Raw genomic sequence first — 17,611 nt, 5'->3', positions numbered from 1 at the left:
TGCTTCCAGCTTTGTGGCAACAGTTTGGGGAAGGCCCTTTCCTGTTTCAGCATGGCAATGCCCCCGTGCACAAAGCTAGGTCCATACAGAAATGGTTTGTTGAGATCGGTGTGGAAGAACTTGACTGGACTGCACAGAGCCCTGACCTCAATCCCATCGAACACCATTGGGATTAATTGGAACGCCGACTGCGAGCCAGGCCTAATCGCCCAACATCAGTGCCTGACCTCACTAATGCTCTTGTGGCTGAATGGAAGCAAGTTTCCGCAGCAATGTTCCTACTTCTAGTGGAAAGCCTTCACAGAAGTGTGTGTGAGGCTGTTACAGCAGCAAAGGGGAGACCAACTCCATATTAATGTCCATGATTTTGGAATGAGATGTTTGACGAGCAGGTGTCCACATACTTTTGGTCATGTAGTGTAGCTGCTAGCAGGTCTCGTAGATGTAAAATACGATTGTTTTACCAAGTAGTTTGGTCTGTCTGTTTTATTTGTACGATGTTATTATGTTTTACATTCATACTGGTTTTAATAAAGGGAAGATTTTTGGAAAGACTTGTTTTCAGGCTCTTTATTCTGAGGTTACATACAAAACACAGGTAGGTACAATACCAAAACACTGTGTCTTTGATGAGGGTTCCCTTTGATCGTTCTCATTCTAAATGAGTGTTTTACAGGAATAAGACCGCCTCTCCTCAGTATGATAGTATGGGGATGGTCCCTTTGGCCTGTGCTGGTGAATGACAGACGGTATGGCCCGAGTGTGTGACAGAGACATCTTTAAGACATCTCTTAAATAAAGCCCTGTTTTATCCCTTCATCTTTAAAGTGTGCGTTCTGTAAATGCTGGAGAGAAAGTGAGAAAATATGGCCACAGATTCTTGTTCTTCTTTGGCTGTGTTTGGGTTGTTGATTTGCAGAAGGCGGCAGCGTAGCCTAGTGGTTAGAGCGTTGGGCTAGTAACCAAAAGGTTGCAAGTTCAAATCCCCGTTCTGCCCCTGAATAAGGCAGTTGACTTCTACTTGGTCACAATCCCGGATCCGGGAGCACCCCCATCAGTAAAAAAGCTGACTAGCATAGCCTAGCATAGCGTCACAAGTAAATACTAGCATCTAAATATCATTAAATCACAAGTCCAAGACACCAGATGAAAGATACACATCTTGTGAATCCAGCCATCATTTCTGATTTTTAAAATGTTTTACAGGGAAGACACTATGTATTTCTATTAGCTAACCACGATAGCAAAAGACACAACTTTTTTTTTTCACCATTTTTTCCCTGCATAGGTAGCTATCACAATTTCGACCAAATAAAGATATAAATAGTCACTAACCAAGAAACAACTTCATCAAATGACAGTCTGATAACATATTTATTGTATAGCATATGTTTTGTTAGAAAAATTTGCATATTTCAGGTATAAATCATAGTTTTACATTGCAGCCACCATCACAACTCTCACCAAAGCAACTAGAATAACTACAGAGACCAACGTGAATTACCTAAATACTCATCATAAAACATTTATGAAAAATACACAGCGTACAGCAAATGAAAGACAAAGATCTTGTGAATCCAGCCAATATTTCAGATTTTTTAAGTGTTTTACAGCGAAAACACAATATAGCATTATATTAGCTTACCACAATAGCCAACCACACAACAGCATTGATTCAAGCCAACAATAGCATAACGAATAAACCAGCAAAATATATTAATTTTTTCACTAACCTTCTCAAACTTCTTCAGATGACAGTCCTATAACATCATATTACACAATACATATAGAGTTTGTTCGAAAATGTGCATATTTAGCGGCACAAATCGTGGTTATACAATATGAATAGTAGCCAAAATGCAAACAAAATGTCGGGAGAAATCTTGGGAGACGCACCTAATCTAATCAGTAACTAGACTAAAAAATACAGGTTGGACAGCAAATGAAAGATACATTAGTTCTTAATGCAACCGCTGTTAGATTTTTAAAATTAACGTTACTACGACACAGCGTGCGTTAAAGCGAGACCGCACCGAAATTAATGGCGGAATAGTAGATTTACATTTTCCAACAGAACAACGAATTAACATCATAAATACTTCTTACTTTTTGATGAGCTCCCATCAGAATCTTGGGCAAGTTGTCCTTTGTCCAGAGGAATCGTTGCTCGGTTGTAGATTGTCGCCTTCAACTTTGGAATTAGCAGTAAACATTAGCCATGTGGCGAAGACGTGCCCAACTCAGCATAACGCAGAGCAAAGAAAATCCCGAAAATCGCAATATACTGATATAACTCGGTTTAAAATAACAACATTATGATGTCTTTAACACCTATATCGAATAAAATCAGAGCCGGATATATCTAAGGCCTATAACGGCAGCTTTCCAGAACGCAATCCTGAGGTCTGTCTTGCGTCATGGCGAAAGATGAAAAGACTGGACCCCACGTTCCCAGACCCTTTATATGCCCTCAGATCTGCCTAGCAACTCCATTTAAATTCTCACTATTTGCTGACATCTAGGGGAAGGCGTATGCAGTGCATCTCGACCAATAGAATACATGCAAATTAATAAACCGACCCTGGAACAGATTGCATGATTTCAGATTTTTCACTTGCTGACAGGAAAATTGCTCCAACTCGAGTTCTGTTTTACTCACAGATATAATTCAAACGGTTTTAGAAACTAGAGAGTGTTTTCTATCCAATAGTAATAATAATATGCATATTGTACGAGCAAGAATTGAGTACGAGGCAGTTTAATTTGGGAACGAATTTTTTACAAAGTGAAAACAGCACCCCCTATTGAGAAAAGGTTTTTAACCCACTGTTCCTAGGCCGTCATTGAAAATAAGAATTTGTTCTTAACTGACTTGCCTAGTTAAATAAAGGTTTAAAAAAAAAAAGAAGTAAAAAAAGGCCTACAGTACTGACTGGTTGATCTGTGTATTGATCAGTGTGCTGAATGATCATCAACACCAACAAATTATTCATATATATTCATTTTACTCTACACCGGGTAAGCTGATTTGAGGGAATGTTCTCATTTACAACAAAAGTTGCAGTGGTGAGAGGGTTTGAGGAAGCCCATCCATCAACAGGTGTGTGTCTTGTGGAAGATGCGGTCCAGCAGGCTACGTTTAGGTTTCTCTGGGGCAGGATTCTGGTCCCAGTCCAGGTCAGGGGGTCTAGAACCCTGAAGGCCAAACACATTCAGCTCCTTGAAACAACCCATCTCTATCATCTATAGAGAGAGACGGGGGGGAGAGAAGGGAGTGATCTCTATTAGCCTATGACGTAACCATACCTAACCTTGTGTTCAAATTGCTACCAAGAGGATAAATTGGATTGAATTGAACAAAACGTAACTAAATCAAAGGTAATTTGCTGCAGTTGACTTTACCTCTGTCTGCCAGGGTATGGCCACGCAGCCTGTGTTAAACTTGGTGTAGAAGTCGTTGTCTGTCCTCTCCAAAATGACTCCTTTTACTGTGGAGAACTCATCAATGTCCCGAACATCCTTGCAGTACACCGCCCTGGGCTGGACAGAGGGAGGGAAGGGTGGGGATGATGACGACATGCCTTCATTAGGTTTAAGGCTATAGTTGGGGGTTAACAAGTAGAGGTTAGTGGTTACAGATAGGGTATGTACATTCGGTTTGAAGGGTGGCTCAATGACTCCGGCCTCCAGCCTCCTGAAGTTGATGGTGCTGAAGAAGGGATGGGACTTGACCCCTTCCACCCCACACCTTCGACACCCCAACCTCTGTCTCGGGTCTTTGGTCAACAGCTGAGAGAGCGGTGGGGAGTGAAAGAGAAGGATTAGTGAGAGCGAGAGAGAGACAAGCATCGATGCAGTTATAATATAGAACTATAGGTAACTGCTAAAATAAAGGAAACACTTGAGTATATTGAAAGCAGGTGCTTCCACACGTGGTCCCTGACCCATGCTTCGGGTCAATTATAAAAATGACCAGTTGTCCATTATAAGAGATCTTAGTGACTTTCAAAGAGGGGTGTCAAAGGAGCATTAAAGGTTGTCTCTGTCACCAGATCTTAACCCAATAACGCGTATGGGAGATTCTGGAGTGGTGCCTGAGACAGTGTTTTCCACCACCATCAACAAAATACCAAATTATGGAATTTCTCAGGGGGAAAATGGTGTTGCATCCTTCCACCAGAGTTTCAGACACTTGTAGAATCTATGCCAAGGTGCATTGAATCTGTTCTGGCGGCTGGTGGTGGCCCAACGTCCTATTAAGACACGTTGTTGTTGTTTCCTTTATGTTGGCAGTTACATTTGAACTACATTTAGTTGACAAGCTTCAGGTCAAAGCTGAGCAAAAGTCTAGTCTCACAGAGCGGCAGAAGTCTTCTGTCTCGCTGCTAAATGTCTTCCTGTACTCCTCTTCTGTCTCCTGTATCCTTCTCTCCATCTCCTTTTCCGTCAATTGCTCCCCTTGTCTTTTGAACGGGGATCGTCCGGCCGTCATCTCGTACACAAGGCAGCCCAGGCCCCACCAATCAGGGCTTATCCCGTAGTACTCATGGCCAATCACCTCTGGAGCTGAGGGAAAGAGGGATCGGTTTAGAAATGTCTACTCCCTGTTTGTTGTTGCTCCTAAATGAGATCTTTAATGAGACTTAGTACAACATCTGGAAGGAAAATGTGAATGTAAAAAAAATATATATTCATTTTGACCACTGTGGGTATTTGGCATCTAAACAGTGTGCAAGTATTGTAATGATATTTCATATACCTTACACATTTTGAAGTCCGCAAGATATGAATACACAGCCTGTGTTGGAGCCAACTTCAAGACCATGATTGTAATTTTGTCAAATCGCCATCACAAAAGTTCAAAATGTCCACTATTTCAACTGTATTAGGGCAAAATGTTGAAGTGGAATCAACCAATCACATTTTGACTTAATGGATGGGACCATTTTTACAATATTTTAGGGGAACTTTCTGTCTTCTTGAAGGCCAACAGCTTACTACGCAATAGCGAGCAGTAGTTTTCCCATGGACGGGCTAGCTAGCTTTTGTTGTCAGCTAGTTTGCAGCGGCAGCAGCAGGTGTTATCAAAGAGGGTGTTGTTGCTAATTTGTTAGCTTCTCCCTTTTCAGGAATAACTTTCAACAAGAAATTAAGTTTCAAATGATCATCTGGTGAGTGGAACTTTTCTAAATTTATTGCAGCTCGTTTGCTGTTAGCCATCTCTTTGAAAATAACTTGTGTGTGTGAGACATTGTTGCATTTAAAGCGGAAGTGACAGCATTTTAGCCACATGCAATCTTATTAAAATCAGTTAATATAAACCCCCAGGAAGAATGCCACTTAAAAAAAACATTTTCTGACAAGTGACTACTTACATATGGTCATTTTCATGTTTTCATAAATTCTTAATGTTTGGGAATTACGTATTCTAAGGCATTTGTGAAAATTCTATAGCCATATAGAGTGGGAAAGCGGCCGTGCATTTGGACAATTAATACACTACAGTAAATAAAACTGAATAAAAAGATCTGTGTTGTCCAGGACCGGTCTACACAGACTGGTGCACCATAGCCAATCAGAGCTAAAGTAGGCCTTTATACAAACAAGCCATTTGTGTCGGAAATACTTCTTAAAAATATATCTTAGACACCGGAGCTTGTGAATTCAATATTGACTTTATTACACAGTAACAAGCCGAGCTGGTCCACGAAGCAACTGCTGGTCCCAGACTGAGATCACTTTATATACTGTTTCAGTTTGACACAACCTACATAGTCACTCCTCTTTATGTATATGATCCACATCTTTTGGTATTCTGCAATTATTATTTCATAATCTTACTTCTAGTCTGTCTATGACCATCTACTTGGTTTCTCCTCCCCTTCTTGACACATACTTCAGGGCATAGATTATATTGGTGGCGTAACCATATCAATGATACAAAAAATAATACAGACATGCATTCATAATGCAGGTGCATGTCCAAGGACAACCACGGGACTAGACAACGGCCTCCCTCAAGCCCACAATGGCCCAGTCACACATACACACAATGGCCTCCCCCAAGCCCACACTGATTGTGCTCACCACTCCGAGACACGCAACACATGCACCGGAAAATCCCCCGTATATGCCACACGGGCCTGCCATCATTCACTTTGAAATGAATTGTTTTTACAGGCAGTTGAAATAGTGTTACTTTAGATCATTACAACACATTCACCAAAAGCCACAAAATACACCTGAATCGATTTCTGAAAATAAATATGTAAACACCACAGGAGTGTCCTCTTACATTTGGGAACTTTACAGTCTTATTGATCAAACAACTATGAAAAAGGTAGGCTCCCTCACACACATCAACAACTAATACTAGCCAGAGCAAGATGGGCCAAAATCTAATGAAGGAACATTAGATAAACCTTCTCAAACTTTTTCAGCTACTTGGCCATCAAAATTGCACTGAAAAACGATGGGGAATTGTAGCCTCCTCGTCCTTCTGCAGCTCGCTTGCCAATTCTTGCTTGTCCCAACCAAGCACCCAAGCTAACTGGCTAAAGTTGGCTAGCTAGCGTCTTCCAGACACAAATGAGAGAACACCTCACGCTGACCATTTTACTCACTGTAGCAGGGCTGGTTAGGTTGTTTACATGTTATCTAGAGAGTTCTTGACTAACTTACTTTTTTTTTGCCTACGTTTACTGATACCGGTCATATTCAGCGGGTGTTGAGCGTTGGTAAATTCATCAGTTCTGCGCTCTGGCACACTCAGATGAGTGCTCTGAAATAAGAGTAGATAGCCAGAGTAAATTTGTGAACGCAAGAGATATGCTAACTGGATAACAGTTGTTCAAGTTCTTGCTAGCTAACCAAATGACACCTGCATCTCTAGCTGTGTGTAGCCACCAAAAAAACAATATGAGGGGAAAAGTCAGTCACTCACCCACTCCTCCAATGGCATGACATCCTCCTAGCTGCTAGCTAATGTTATGCTGTTTCATATTAAAACGCTGACAGTTCCACTTTAAACTTTGTCACTGGTTACTTTGTGTGCTAAATGTGATGTTTCTTTGGGAAGTAATAGTTGTACATTTAGATTGGGAAATGCTTAATGGTTTTTGTATTGTTATGATTGGGACTTACTGGCTTATTATGTCAGAGTTTATGGACTGCTTATCCTTTAACGTCATGGGAACTCCCGTGTGGAGCAGCAGTCTAAGGAACTACATCTCAGTGCTAGAGGCGTCACTACAGACCCTGGTTCGATTCCTAGTTAAATAATGGTGAAAAAATGTAATGTTTGACCTGTCCCCAAATTAATATACTTGGTTCAAGGTTCGTTTTGATATTTCAACCTGTGTGTCCTGATCGCGTCTGGTGTGGATGGACAAAATCAATATGCTCTCAATGACGTGCGCTCGAGCCCGGTATAGTCAGCATGTAAGCAGTACCCTAGTGGGCATTACGTATACTTCCTTCTTATTCCCTACTGATGCGTATCGAAGTAATGGAGGTATATGACTTATTATGTAGTACAATAGAGAAATCATGCATAAAGTTGCCTACACAATCGCAAAGTACATTAAATATATTCACATATGCGCCGCACACATAGCTTACTTTCAACGGAATATCATCTGCAGGCAGCAAGTGTGTGCAGCTCAACTGGTTTTGGCATGGAGCAGCTCACCGAAGAATGACATCGGTAGCCGGTAAGGTAAGAAAGACGTTTTAACTTATATCTGCCAGTAAATGCTAAGGCAACAATGGGTACGCAAACCAGGTATTGAAAAAGTTTAGTCTGAGGTGTTGGTTAGTAGGTTATTTGTGATGTGCAATTTTCTTCATGTGCTATTTGCATCAGGGGCGTAGACATGGATGGGGCCTGGGTGGACAGAGGTCCACCCACTGGTGAGCCAGGCCCTGACTGGCCCACCCAATCAGATTTGATGTGGTTTAAGCATTGTTGTGGACTTAGACCATCAAATTGTTTAAAAAATATATATATTTAAAAATAAAACTACTGACAGTGAAAATCAGAAAAATCTATAGGAAAACAAACAAAACAGGATTTTTCACACACGGTGCATTTCCTTCGCTGGGCGGGCCGTGTGGGAACTTTTTGGCAAAATTTGAGTATACCCACTCCACTGCATAGGGCCGATGGAAAGACAGCAGTCACAGAGAGTATATTTTTATTTTATTTAACCTTTAACTAGGCAAGTCAGTTAAGAACACATTCATATTTACAATGACGGCCTACACCGGACGATGCTGGGCCAATTGTGCGCCGCCCAATGGGACTCCCAATCACGGCCGGTTGTGATACAGCCTGGATAAGCATTATACATTCATGGCGATTTAGCTAGCTAATTTGTCCTGGGATATAAACATTGGGTTGTTATTTTACCTGAAATGCACAAGGTCCTCTACTCTGACAATTAATCCACAGATAAAAGAGTAAACCTGAGTTAGTTTCTCGTAATCTCTCCTTCAGTCTTTGTCTTCTTTGGACTTTATATGGCGGTTGGCAACCAACTTTAAGGTGCATTACCACCACCAACTGGACTGGAGTGTGGACCTCAGTTCATCTTCAATCACCCATGTGGGTATATGCTCCTATAAACCAATGAGGAGATGGGAGAGGCAGGACTTGCATCGTGTCAAGCGTCACAAATAGAACCAAGTTCTATTTTAGCGCCTGGCTACGCAGACGCTCGTGAGCAGTTTGGATGCAATGATTGAATAACGTATGTGTACATTTATTTTGCAACGCTCGCTCACGTAATGCGAGCGGTGTGGTTAGCATGTTATACCAGCCTATAGCCTCCACTACACTACTGGCCCTTTGTGTTTGACGAAAAGTACACTCCTACATTTCTGTCCTTTCAGAATCACAAACCTGTCACACACTGAAAGACTATAGGTTCACTACTTCACAAACATGGCTATAAAATGTATAAAGGCTGTTAAGATATTGTATTAATGTTTCAAGAAAGGAGTGTATATATCTGGCGAAGTGGTTTTATGGGCTGACTTAATAGATGCTGATAATTGAGTTTTTTACTCGGCTGGTCTCGGGAAGAAATTACGAGTCCTCACTGTCGGAGACTGAGTCAAGGCCGAGTACAAATGTATCCAATCAATCTGTGGTCTCGAGACCGGTCTCGGGTACTACAACACTGACGGAAGCTAGTGTAGCTCTGACTGATTTTGGTTTTCGCTTCGTGCCACTCACTGTGGAGAAGGGTTATGAAGTGCGGTTACTCTTTCTATTACTCAATCTGCTCGAGGTGTTGGACGAATTCGGGAACTTTTGAGATTGTGGAACTTTAGCGGTGTGTGTCTTCTGTTGGATTCGCGCTCTGAGTTGAGAGCTCTTTTTGCAGCGGAGAGAAAAGCAGACGCTTTGCTGATTGTCTGTTGTGATGACGTTGTGTGTTGGGCTCATTCATTAAGCTGTGCCGTGCTAAACTGTATTCCTGCTGTGCTGATGGTTGCAAATCAATGGGATTTATGTTCAGTGTTACGTGCCTTTTTAAAATGGCTACAATGGAAACTGCAAAAATTCTAAGGATCTAGAAGTGCACTTACTTATTAAAAGAGATGAGATCACAAAGCTTATGGTGGGCGACGAAAATGTTGAATTGGTTGACAAAGTTGTGCACTGATTTCTCAAAGTTGGTTGAGTTGCATGATCTCAATGAGTCCACAAAGGCTTTGTTACCTGCAGAGGAGGCAGAAAAGTATCCGGTTGAATGGTCTGGCTCAAACGCCAGTCTGAAAAGACAGCCTTCTTACTGGTTGAAGTTGAAGCATTGAAAAGGAAACAAGCATGGGAAACACTGGTAAAGCAGCAAAGGTTGTCCTCATCACCTCTTAGTGTACCAGTGTTTAAGGGTGACCCACTAGACTACAGGTTCTTTGTTCGTGCCTTTGAACATGCTATTGAAGACCGTACCGAGAACACCAAAGACAGGCTGTGCTTTTTGGAGCAATTCACCATGGGCCAACCCAGACATCTAGTCTGCAGTTGCCAACATGTGGAGGCTGACAGAGATTATGCAGATGCCAAAAGGCTTCTGGGGAAAAAAACACTGGAGATGAGTATAGAATCGCCACAGCTTACATTGAGAAGGTTCTAAGCTGGTCGCCAATCAGGGTTGAAGATTACAAAGTTTTTCTCACTGGATGCCTCAACACTATGGATAATGTTCAATATAGGGAGGAAATGGACAGCCCAACAAATGAGAGCTATAGTCTCAAAGCTGCCATATAAGTTTTAAAGAAAATTGAAGAGGGTCGGCTACCTACAAGAGAAATGGAAGAAGAGCCAGGTTTGCTGATCTGGTTACCTTTTTGTTGATTGCCTAGCCAGGATAGCATAACATCCTGTGTTTGGAAACCTAAGGGAACCCCCCCCCCCCCCCCCCCCCACCTCAGCAGTGAGGGGAGGTTCAGGACCTGTAAATAGGTCAAGTGTTTTGAAAGAGAGGGAAAATGGTTTTGCCATCAGTGTCACACCAGCTGTGAAAACAGTGAAAGAGCTGGGTTGGCAATCCCTCTGGTGCGGTACTCCGGCAGTGTCCGTTCTGTCAAAGAGAACACAGTCCAGGCACATGCACAGAACTGAACAAAAAGACACATCGAGAGAAGTTGGACTTGTTGAAGATCCAAAGGAGTCTGCTTCGGTTGTCTGACCCCTGGAAACACGAGCAAAGGATGCACACAGACTTACCCGTAAAGTTTGTTCGCGTAAACATCCTACCATGTTGCACATCACCTACAAAAAGGTAAACCGCTGCAAAATAAATGAAAACGGAGAGCAGAGTGTTACCAGCGCGTTTGTTCATTTGGATGGAGATGCTGAGAGCCACGCTGGAGACGGGAATCCTCATTGCATCCTAGTCATCGTGCCTGTCAGGGTTAATAAAATCACATTTAAAAATGTAAGAACTTAACTCCGATTGGAAATTGGACTAATGGATCATTGCATGCAGAATGCCAGGTTATTGGAATCGCTGATGTTATGCCTGTGACAACGAACAAGGGTTGTGGCAAACATTTCCCTGCGAAACGAGAAGAATCCGGGAGCCAAATCTTCCGCGCCATTGCTCATCAAAAGACATTGGTAGGTGTGCTAAACTCTTGTTACGCGATCCAAGTTGAACATTTTGTTTTGTAAATTGAAGCATTGTGGAATAGGAATTGGAGTCAGTGTTTCATAGGGAAATGCTATCCAATATGTTGATGCTTCATTTATGAACAGTAGAACAGAGTATTGGGCTCTGTATTATCTTCGCATTGGTGAAAAGGCAAAGAGTGGCGTCATGTCATTGAATAATCAAACATTCTGGTGAGTGGGCTTCATGAGATGAAGATGGATTGTAAAGGAAGAAGTGGAGAACTACTGCTCTGATAACATGTAAGAAATTGACAGATTAAAAACTCCAAAATGGTGGATTGGCAGCGATGCTCCACAGGCCATCGACCCTGCTGGTGACGACCCTGTTGGAGATGGATCCGATTGGTGTGGGTCTCTGGCGGTCCCTTAGGAGAAGGTGGTGGCAACCCAGGACAGAGTGTCTGCCCTGCTGTTACTGCCCACCCCATCTACACACAGGAGTGGCACACTGGGGTCAAGCTACTTTAAAAAAAATTAACTAGGGAAGTCGGTTAAGAACAAATTCTTATTTACAATGACGGCCTACCCCGGACGATGCAGGGCCAATTGTGCGCCACCCTATGGGACTCCTAATCACGGCCGGATGTGATTTTTATTTTTTATTTTTTTTCCACCTTTATTTAACCAGGTAGGCTAGTTGAGAACAAGTTCTCATTTGCAACTAGGACCTGGCCAAGATAAAGCAAAGCAGTTCGACACATACAACAACACAGTTACACATGGAATAAACAAACATACAATCAATAATACAGTAGATAAATCTATATACAGCATGTGCAAATGAGGTAGGATAAGGGAGGTAAGGCAATAAATAGGCCATGGTGGCGAAGTAATTACAATATAGCAATTCAACACTGGAATGGTAGAATGTGCAGAAGATGAATGTGCAAGTAGAGATACTGGGGTGCAAAGGAGCAAGATAAATAAATAAATACAGTATGGGGATGAGGTAGATTGGATGTGGTATTTACAGATGAGCTATGTGCAGGTGCAGTGATATGTGAGCTGCTCTGACAACTGGTGCTTAAAGCTAGTGAGGGAGGTAAGAGTCTCCAGCTTTAGTGATTTTTGCAGTTTGTTCCAGTCATTGGCAGCAGAGAACTGGAAGGAGAGGCGGCCGAAGGAAGAATTGGCTTTGGGGGTGACCAGTGAGATATACCTGTTGGAGTGCATGCTACGGGTGGGTGCTGCTATGGTGACCAGTGAGCTGAGATAAGGCGGGGCTTTACCTAGTAGAAACTTGTAGATGACAGTGGGTTTGGCGACGAGTATGAAGCGAGGGCCAGCCAACGAGAGCGTACAGGTCGCAGTGGCGGGTAGTATATGGGGCTTTGGTGACAAAACGGATGGCACACTGCATCCAATTTGTTGAGTAGAGTGTTGGAGGCTATTTTGTAAATGACATTGGTAAAATGGTCAGTTTTAGGAGGGTATGCTTGGCAGCATGAGTGAAGGATGCTTTGTTGCGAAATAGGAAGCCGATTCTAGATTTAATTTTGGAGATGTATAATGTGAGTCTGGAAGGAGAGTTTACAGTCTAACCAGACACCTAGGTATTTGTAGTTGTCCACATATTCTAAGTCAGAACCGATGCAGCCTGGATTCAAACTAGGTACTGCAGTGATGCTTCTTGCACTGAGATGCAGTGTCTTAGACCACTGTGCCACTCGGGAGCTACTACAGAACTTAACTTGTTATGCTGAACAGGGGCAAAGTGCTAGCAACCTCTGGTCCTGAAGATCATCCCTCCACGAAGACACATCCACACACATACATTGTGTAATTGTTTCTTCCCTAAGTCAGAGAACAATTAGGGGCCGGTGTGTAGGAGCCATTTTGTCCTGTTTATGTGTTGTGTATATGTTGTCTGTCAAGGGCTATTTTAACTTGTTTTGTACACTATACGGTGGGGTCACTGGTCGTGTGTGTAGGTAGCACAGGTGACCAGGAAGGGGTAAGCACAATTGAGAGGAGAGCGCATTCAGTTCTTAACCATATCACAGATACAGCTTATAAAATGCTTCTCTCTGCACCTTTTGTAAAGGAATATGTGTATTGGAGTTATTTATATTTTAAACGCGCAATAAATGGGAACTTCACCCGACAGGAGTAACGTTTGGAAAGTTGATTCTTGTGGACGGCTCTCTCCTGTGCCCGCGGCTTTTCATAGGGAATCACCACTACAACCTGTAAGTGTACAGTAGGTTAGAGCCACGTACCCATGTAACCCAGGGTCCCCACCCTGCCTCGTACCAGATTCCCCTCAGATAGCTTCACCGCCAGGCCCAGGTCTGAGATACGGATGTGCCCTAAGAGAGGAGGGGATAAGTGGAGCATTAGTTCATATAGTATGGTAGCTACAGATTATTTCACGTAGATTGACGTTTTCCCATGACAGGGAAAATCATGGAACACAAAGTACAGTGCATTCGGAAAGTGTTCAGACCCCTTCACTTTTTCCACATTTTGTTACGTTACGGCCTTATTCTAAAATTGATTAAATAAAAATGTTCCTCATCAATCTACGCACAATACCCCATAATGAGAAAGCAAAAACTGTTTTTTTGAAATTTTTCAAATTTATTGAAAATAAAAAACAGATACCTACGTAAGTATTACGACCTTTTGCTACGAGACTCGAAATTGAGCTTAGTTGCATCCTGTTTTCATTGATCATCCTTGAGATGTTTCTGCAACGTGATTGAAGTCCCCCTGTGGTAAATTCAGTTGATTGTACATGATTTGGAAAGGCACACACCTGTCTATGTACGGTCCAACAGTTGACGGTGCATGTCGGAGCAAAAACCAAACCATGGAGTCGTAGGAACTGTCCGTAGAGCTCCGAGACAGGATTGTGTCGAGTCACAGATCTGGGGAAGGATACCAAAACAATTCTGCAGCATTGAAGGTCCCCAAGAACACAGTGGCCTCCATCTGAGGAAGAAGTTGGAAGAAGTTTGAACCACCAAGACTCTTCCTAGAGCTGACCGACTGGCCAAACTGAGCAATCGGGGGAGAAGGGCCTTGGTCCGGGAGGTGAACAAGAACCCAATGGTCACTCTGACAGAGCTCCAGAGTTCCTCTGTAGAGATGGGAGAACCTTCCAGAAGGACAACCATCTCTGCAGGACTCTATTAATCAGGCCTTTATGGTAGTGGCCAGACGGAAGGCACTCCTCAGTAAAAGACACATGACAGCCCTCTTGGAGTTTGCCAAAAGACACCAAAAGGACTCTCGGACTATGAGAAACAAGATTCTCTGGTCTGATGAAACCAAGATTGAAGTCTTTGGCATGAATGCCAAGCGTCACATCTGTGGAAATTTTTTCAGTGGCAGGGACTGGGAGACTAGTCAGGATCGAGGGAAAGACGAACGGAGCAAAGTACAGAGAGATCCTTGATGAAAATCTTCTCCAGATCGCTCAGGACCTCCTATTGGGGCGAAGGTTCACCTTCCAACAGGACAACAACCCTAAGCACACAGCCAAGACAACGCAGGAGTGGCTTCGGGACAAGTCTCTGAATGTCCTTGAGTGGCCTAGCCAGAGCACAGACTTGAACCCGAATGAACATCTCTGGAGAGACCTGAAAATAGCTGTGCAGCGACGCTCCCCATCCAACCTGACAGAGCTTGAGAGGATCTGCAGAGAAGAATGGGTGAAACTCCCAAAATACAGGTGTGCCAAGCTTGTAGCATCATACCTAAGAAGACTCGAGGCTGTAATTGCTGCCAAAGGTGCTTCAACAAAGTAATAAGTAAAGGGTCTGAATACTTACAGTATGTAAATGTGATTTCTGTTTTTATTTTTAGTAAATTGCAAAAATTACTAAACCAGTTTTTGCTTTGTCATTATGGGGTATTGGGTGTAGATTATAATTTTTTCCCTATTCAATGTAATCCAATGTCGAATAAGGCTGTAACGTAACAAAATGTGGAAAAAGTGAAGGGGTCTGAATACTTTACGAATGCACTGTATATGAGGGAAGAAGTAGGATGTTTCTGGCAGGTGACATTGGCAGTGTGTGTGTGTGTGTGTGTGTGTGTGTGTGTGTGTGTGTGTGTGTATCCTGTGAGGTAGTTACTAATTACAGTGGTATGGTTGATATATTCTATAGGTGCTTCCAACACACTGCCAAGCTTGGAACAGGTGGAAATAAGTTGATCTAAATATATACTAGACCCGCTTATCGCCCACTGTTAACTTACTTCCTGATAGACCAATCGTTTGTGTGAAAAGAAAATCTGAAATTACGTCACCAGGATATCCTGCTTGGGGAAACTAGATTCTGCATTGATGGAAGAGTGATCTGATCTGGGCGTGAAGCACAGATAAGGTTGCGACAGGGGCGCAACTTTCAACTTTTGTTTGGAGTGTTTATCTGGCTGGATAATAATAATTATGTCCCCCCCCACTTCTAAAACCAAAGTTGCGCTCCTGGATTGCGATATTATTAAAGTGCCAACTAAAAGTACCATTGTCATCCAGAAGTATGTTCTCCGGTTTTAGATCCCTGCAACAAAAAACAAGACAGAAGTCAGTACAGTGCCTTTTCAATCTTACATTCTGTTTTAATCTGGTTGTGTTCCAGTTCTTCACCCTTTTCCAGAACTGTGCAAGAAGTGGGCAAACAATTTCTCGCACAGATTTAACAACGGGGGCCAACTCCTTCCAGTCAATGCTTACACCAATCCTATGCTTTTAAATCCATGAAGGGGGAGAGTGTGCGAGTGCACACTTCTGGAAAAGAGTGTTGAATCAGGACAGAGCCCAGTGTCTACTGACCTGTAGACAATGTTCCTCTGGTGGAGGTGGTGGAGACCACAGCAGACCTCAGCAGCATAGAACTGGACCCTGGCCGGCTGCAGGCCTGGAGGACCCATGTTATAGATGTGGAACCGCAGGTCTCCTCCGTTCATCATGCTTAGCACCAGACAAAGAGATCGTTTGGTCTCATACGCATATGCCAGACTCACCTAGAGATAGAGTTGTGGGAGGATGGAGGGGAAGAGAGGACATAGAGAGACAAAAAGGAAAGAGGGGATGAGAGAAAAGGATGGAAAGAAAGAGAAGAGGATGGAGAGAGAGAGAGTCGGATTGTGTGAAGAATCCTACCACAAATCTGCTGTTGAGTTTTTCCAGTATCTGTTTCTCGTTGAGGGCCATGGCCTCTCCTCTCCTCTTCTTCATGTGAGTCTTCTCCAGCTTCTTACACGCATACATCTTCCCAGAGGCTCGCACCTGGCATGCCCACACCTGGGGGAGAGGGGAGGAAGGGAGAAAAGGATGGGGAGGAGGAGATTGTATGAGCTGAATCCTCACTATCAAAATTGTAGTTAATAATTTGTATCTCAAGTTGGATTTGGGCTCTATGTTTTCAGAGTTTTGATTTCTCTCCAAAACTTTGTGAAAACAAGTTTGTTTTGTAGTGAAAGAAGCCTAACCTCCCCGAAGCCTCCCTTGCCCAGCATCCTGTACTGTCTGAAGGTGTGTTTGGTAACGGGCTGTCTGGGGGGAGAGCAGTACACAGTTAGTGGCTGGGTGTCAAGCACTTGGGGACATATCTCACTTAGCTTGATTACTCAGTCAAACACACACCCGTCCATATGCACTGACCTCTCTACCATCTTCCACTGCAGAAAACGCTCAAAGTACATGCTCTGCAGGTACTGAAGGAAGGGGGCACCACTCAGGAACTCATGGAGGTCACTGTAATCACACAGTGAAAGAAGGGTGAATTACTTCCCAGCACACACATTCACTCACATGCGTGGGGTAAGATAGTGGAGGGAAGGGTGAGAGCAACACGGGGAAGGTTGGAGTAAGAGGGAGGTCAGGGTTTAGAGATCTGTGGTTAGGACAGGGGTCAGACTCACTCTGTGCAGTCAATGAAGATGTCTCTACCGTGCCACACCTCCAGACTCTCTCTGCACCTCTTACCATAGCTCTCCACAACCTGTACACACTCAGACGACTGGCAGGAGAACATACACAGTTACTTAGCACAAATCTAGTGAGAAATCAACCTTTAGTGTGTGTGTGTGTGTGTGTGTGTGTGTGTGTGTGTGTGTGTGTGTGTGTGTGTGTGTGTGTGTGTGTGTGTGTGTGTGTGTGTGTGTGTGTCGGTGTGTAAAGACGGTACCTGTCTACTGAGGAACCTGTTAATGATTTGCATGCCAAAACTCTTCCTATCTTCATCTGATTGCACCTCATACTCCCCCTGTAAAAATCCAAAGACATCTGCACTTGTGATTCCTGTTTTGTCAACATGAATTTTGAAGATCTCTGTCTAGTATCTGTCACTGATTGCTTGATCGTTCTTCATGAACGACCCAGGTCACTAAATCTCAGCATGCCATTGAGTCCAGGCCAATAAGGAAATACAGAGAGATATGAATAACAGAGTTATTTATAACCCAGTAGACATA

General features: G+C 43.1%; 1 protein-coding gene across 1 annotated transcript; it reads right to left on the bottom strand.

The window, feature by feature from the left end:
* Positions 1-2,923: 2,923 nt before the first annotated feature.
* Positions 2,924-16,855, bottom strand: LOC120021543 (G protein-coupled receptor kinase 5-like). Its single transcript, XM_038965334.1, has 10 exons — positions 16,800-16,855; positions 16,628-16,691; positions 16,299-16,439; positions 15,969-16,159; positions 15,659-15,696; positions 13,405-13,494; positions 4,358-4,566; positions 3,652-3,789; positions 3,403-3,540; positions 2,924-3,243 (listed from the first exon to the last, which is right to left on the bottom strand). Exons 1-10 carry the CDS (start codon positions 16,838-16,840, stop codon positions 3,094-3,096), a joined length of 1,200 nt encoding a protein of 399 aa, XP_038821262.1. The 5' UTR covers positions 16,841-16,855; the 3' UTR covers positions 2,924-3,093.
* Positions 16,856-17,611: the final 756 nt, after the last annotated feature.

This window comes from Salvelinus namaycush, chromosome 26 (genome assembly GCF_016432855.1).
Source record: "Salvelinus namaycush isolate Seneca chromosome 26, SaNama_1.0, whole genome shotgun sequence".
NCBI classification, from domain to species: domain Eukaryota; kingdom Metazoa; phylum Chordata; class Actinopteri; order Salmoniformes; family Salmonidae; genus Salvelinus; species Salvelinus namaycush.
This window is presented reverse-complemented; position numbering and strand designations above follow the sequence as displayed.